The sequence below is a fragment of the Phyllobates terribilis genome, unplaced genomic scaffold, assembly GCF_046119375.1.
Source record: "Phyllobates terribilis strain yellow unplaced genomic scaffold, ASM4611937v1 Scaffold_4981__1_contigs__length_55418, whole genome shotgun sequence".
Classification (NCBI taxonomy): domain Eukaryota; kingdom Metazoa; phylum Chordata; class Amphibia; order Anura; family Dendrobatidae; genus Phyllobates; species Phyllobates terribilis.
The window spans coordinates 1-3,178 of NW_027367729.1; the positions used below are offsets into that span (position 1 = coordinate 1).

At 35.7% G+C, this 3,178-nt stretch overlaps 1 protein-coding gene and 1 non-coding gene across 2 annotated transcripts; one reads left to right on the forward strand and one right to left on the reverse strand.

Annotated features, from left to right (window-relative positions):
- Nucleotides 1-560: 560 nt before the first annotated feature.
- Nucleotides 561-632, reverse strand: TRNAD-GUC (transfer RNA aspartic acid (anticodon GUC)). The gene has a single exon. It is a non-coding gene; the product is annotated as a tRNA-Asp (tRNA).
- Nucleotides 633-991: 359 nt separating this feature from the next.
- Nucleotides 992-2,211, forward strand: LOC141249670 (protein FAM210B, mitochondrial-like). Its single transcript, XM_073669747.1, has 3 exons — nucleotides 992-1,135; nucleotides 1,493-1,684; nucleotides 2,056-2,211. Exons 1-3 carry the CDS (start codon nucleotides 992-994, stop codon nucleotides 2,209-2,211), a joined length of 492 nt encoding a protein of 163 aa, XP_073525848.1.
- Nucleotides 2,212-3,178: the final 967 nt, after the last annotated feature.

Consider the following 3,178-nt stretch of genomic DNA (forward strand, 5'->3'; position numbering starts at 1 on the left):
ATATGTTTACTGTAGATAAGCGCCCACTTCCCGTAACATTAGTTTTTATATTATTATTTTATTCCCCACTTTTCATTTAGATAAAAAAAGGGACGAAAGAAATAAAATAATAATATAAAAATGCGACACAAAAGAAAGCGGGAAGATAAAAACGGAACGGAAGAAATAAAATAATAATATAAATTTAATGTACTGTAGATAAGAGCCTTGCCACTTTTATAGTAGTAGAGATACAGTAATCATGTAGATCGAGCGTACTACATAAAACGTCTCTACCAACTAATAATCTATATTTATATAGAGATTTCAGATTTGAACAAATTGTAATCCACGGAAGTGCAAGTGCATGCAGGAAATTAATTTAGAATGTAAAAGTCCCATCAATTTTCTGACTAATCAAATGGACCATACTACAAATACATCATTGTACCAGCATTATGCAACTGAAAGTCTGAAGCCCATGCTTGCACAACGTATATATCTCCATATTATATCAATGTTGCATACAAAGTTCGAAATAAAGGAGAAGTAAGCCGAACCCGGCCGGGACAAAAAAATAACGCCGTTGCCGGGGATCGAACCCGGGTCACCCGCGTGACAGGCGGGAATACTTACCACTATACTACAACGACTTTGATGCTTATGTATCTCGTACGAGGTATTTAGACATAAGTCTGTAAATGGGCCGGCCCATTTATACCAAACTTTCAGCCCAATTGTTTTTCGGCTGTCAAAATCATCGTCAGTGTCTTGTGGCACGGAGCTTTTCGACATGGCACTTCATAATACACAAAAAGAATAAACTTGTAAGAAACCTTATCAGGAAAATATAAAAGGACAAATGTTTGTTGTCAAATTCAGAAGCCAGTCACTTGGCTATCGGTTGAAGAAGATCAAGATGAGCGTTAACCAGCTTGTTCATCCCTTCTCCTCCTCTAAACTCAACCACCATGAAAGAATCAGATTCTTCGCCCACCATAATTGCCCCTCTATGCTTTCGCCCTACAGATTCTCTCCAATTCGTCTTCATGGAAAAGTGAGAGCGATTAAGGAGGAAACGAAAACTCCCTCGCCTTCTTCTTCTTCAGCTGACGAAATCACTCAAAAGTTCGGCCTTGAAGCAGGACTTTGGAAGGTTAGCTTGATTTTAAATCTTTTTTCCCCTGCAATTTGCTGTTTTGGAGTTCAATTGTGGGGATAATGACCCGAAAAAACCCTAATGAGAATCCGCCATGTTTACGCGGTTCTACCTGACTGGATTCTGGTGCTATGAGGAAATTGAGGAGTAAATTGTGCAATGTTTTCGAGAACAGTGAAATATGGAGTTAAATCAGTAGATGTCTCATAAATCCATTTTTCTCCTATAGTAAATGCTGAATACATATAAGGTGTTTATGTGGAAATTGATGTATGTTCAGTTGCTGCAATCTACACTAATAGTGTAAGATTACTAGAACAAGTTTAGATTGTGAAGGTGATGATATGAATGCAGATATTCAGTTCAAAGGAGGAAGAAAATGGAGATAAAGAAGGGAAGAAGTCAAAGGGGGATGAAGCAAAGGAGCTGCTGGCCAAGTACGGAGGAGCTTACTTGGCTACTTCCATTACACTTTCCTTGATTTCTTTCTCCCTCTGCTATCTTCTCATCAGTGCTGGTGTTGATGTCCAATCTTTGCTTCAGAAGGTAATTCACTAGTATCATTTCATCATTTCTAGCCACCTGTTACGAGTTGATACATGGAGTTCCCTTTTGATATGAGTGCAAATGTTGGGACTTTGATTATCTATTTTGTATAGTTAGACTAGTTTTTGCATGGATGGTGCTATATATTGAATGCATGCGTATCAAAGTTTGACATATTTTACATGAAAATTTGCATGCTGTGTTGGGTGACACAAAACTCATAAAATGTGGATGGAATTAGTTGTTTCAAAGTTGAAATGTTTTATAATAACAAACTCAAGCTCTCTTGTATTGGAGATGGATCAGATTCTTGGTAATGATATATTTGGAGTTGACTAATGGATGGCAATATATATTTTGATTAAATGCAGGTGGGAATATCAGCAAGTGAAACAGGAGAGAAAGTAGGAACATTTGCTCTTGCTTATGCTGCACACAAGGCGGCTTCACCGATTAGGTTTCCTCCAACGGTGGCTCTTACTCCAATAGTCGCGAGTTGGATAGGGAAGAAAGTAGATGATAAGTGAAGCTTTGGAATGTAAAAAAATTTGACTTCAACTTCATCTTCAATGTATTATATGTTGTGATCTTATATACATATTAGCAGAGCCTTCTAGTTTATTCTACTTCTGCAAGTAGCTTGTAGTGCCATGGCTTCAAGTATATGGCTTTGCTGAGTGACAATCAACAAATACAGGCAAAATGTTGTTAATCACACACAGAACTCAAAACTTGGCTTGGCTGTTTAAAATTTCAAAGGTGGTGTGCAAGTTTAATAATCCAAGAATGTAATTTTTGTAATTTGTATTAATCAGTTGTATACTGAAAAGACTATTGCCACATACCTAAAAATGTGAATTAGGGTTTTGGATACATTTTATTCATAAAACATTAGCATATCATCCATAATTTTGACTTTGATTTTATTATACCTGAATTTAAATGAAATCAAGGCAATTGAATGCCTTGATTGCTCTCCAATGATGTATAATACACATATGTTTTGTGTCATTCTTAATTCATAATTTCTTTGTGTTAGCTTTTAGTTTTATTTGTTTGTTTCTCTTCTTGTTGGATTGTAATTTGGCATGTTTTTAGTCGGTTTGCTTGTTTACTTGGTTTATCTCAGTCTCTCGATCTACCAACTCATTTGATGGTATCAGAAACCGAAACAAAACTGTAAAAACGTGAAGTGATGAATATACTAGTATAAGTTTAATTTTTTTCGTTATCTAATGCGAGGAAAGTATCTTAATAAATCTATAAACTTCTATATGTATCAATCTATCTCACAATTCTTATTTTTATTTGAAAACTAATTGTGGATCGTGAAGATCTTAGCCTTAACTAAAGACTGAAACTTTTGTGCGGAAAGTAAAGCTAAGAACAAGTAGACAACAATTCCAAAACGATTGTTGATTTGATTTCTCGTAGGGCTTACAACTATTAGGCGAACACACAGTTCTCAGTTTCTTCCTAAACTCTCCTAATTAT

What these genes read in the sequence shown, in the direction of transcription:
- LOC141249670 (XM_073669747.1), top strand. Translation starts at nt 992, where the DNA reads ATGCTTTCGCCCTACAGATTCTCTCCAATTCGTCTTCATGGAAAAGTG. An exon ending in TTGAAGCAGGACTTTGGAAG is followed by an intron (nt 1,136 to 1,492) that starts GTTAGCTTGATT and finishes ATATGAATGCAG; the next exon opens with ATATTCAGTTCAAAGGAGGA. An exon ending in TCCAATCTTTGCTTCAGAAG is followed by an intron (nt 1,685 to 2,055) that starts GTAATTCACTAG and finishes GATTAAATGCAG; the next exon opens with GTGGGAATATCAGCAAGTGA.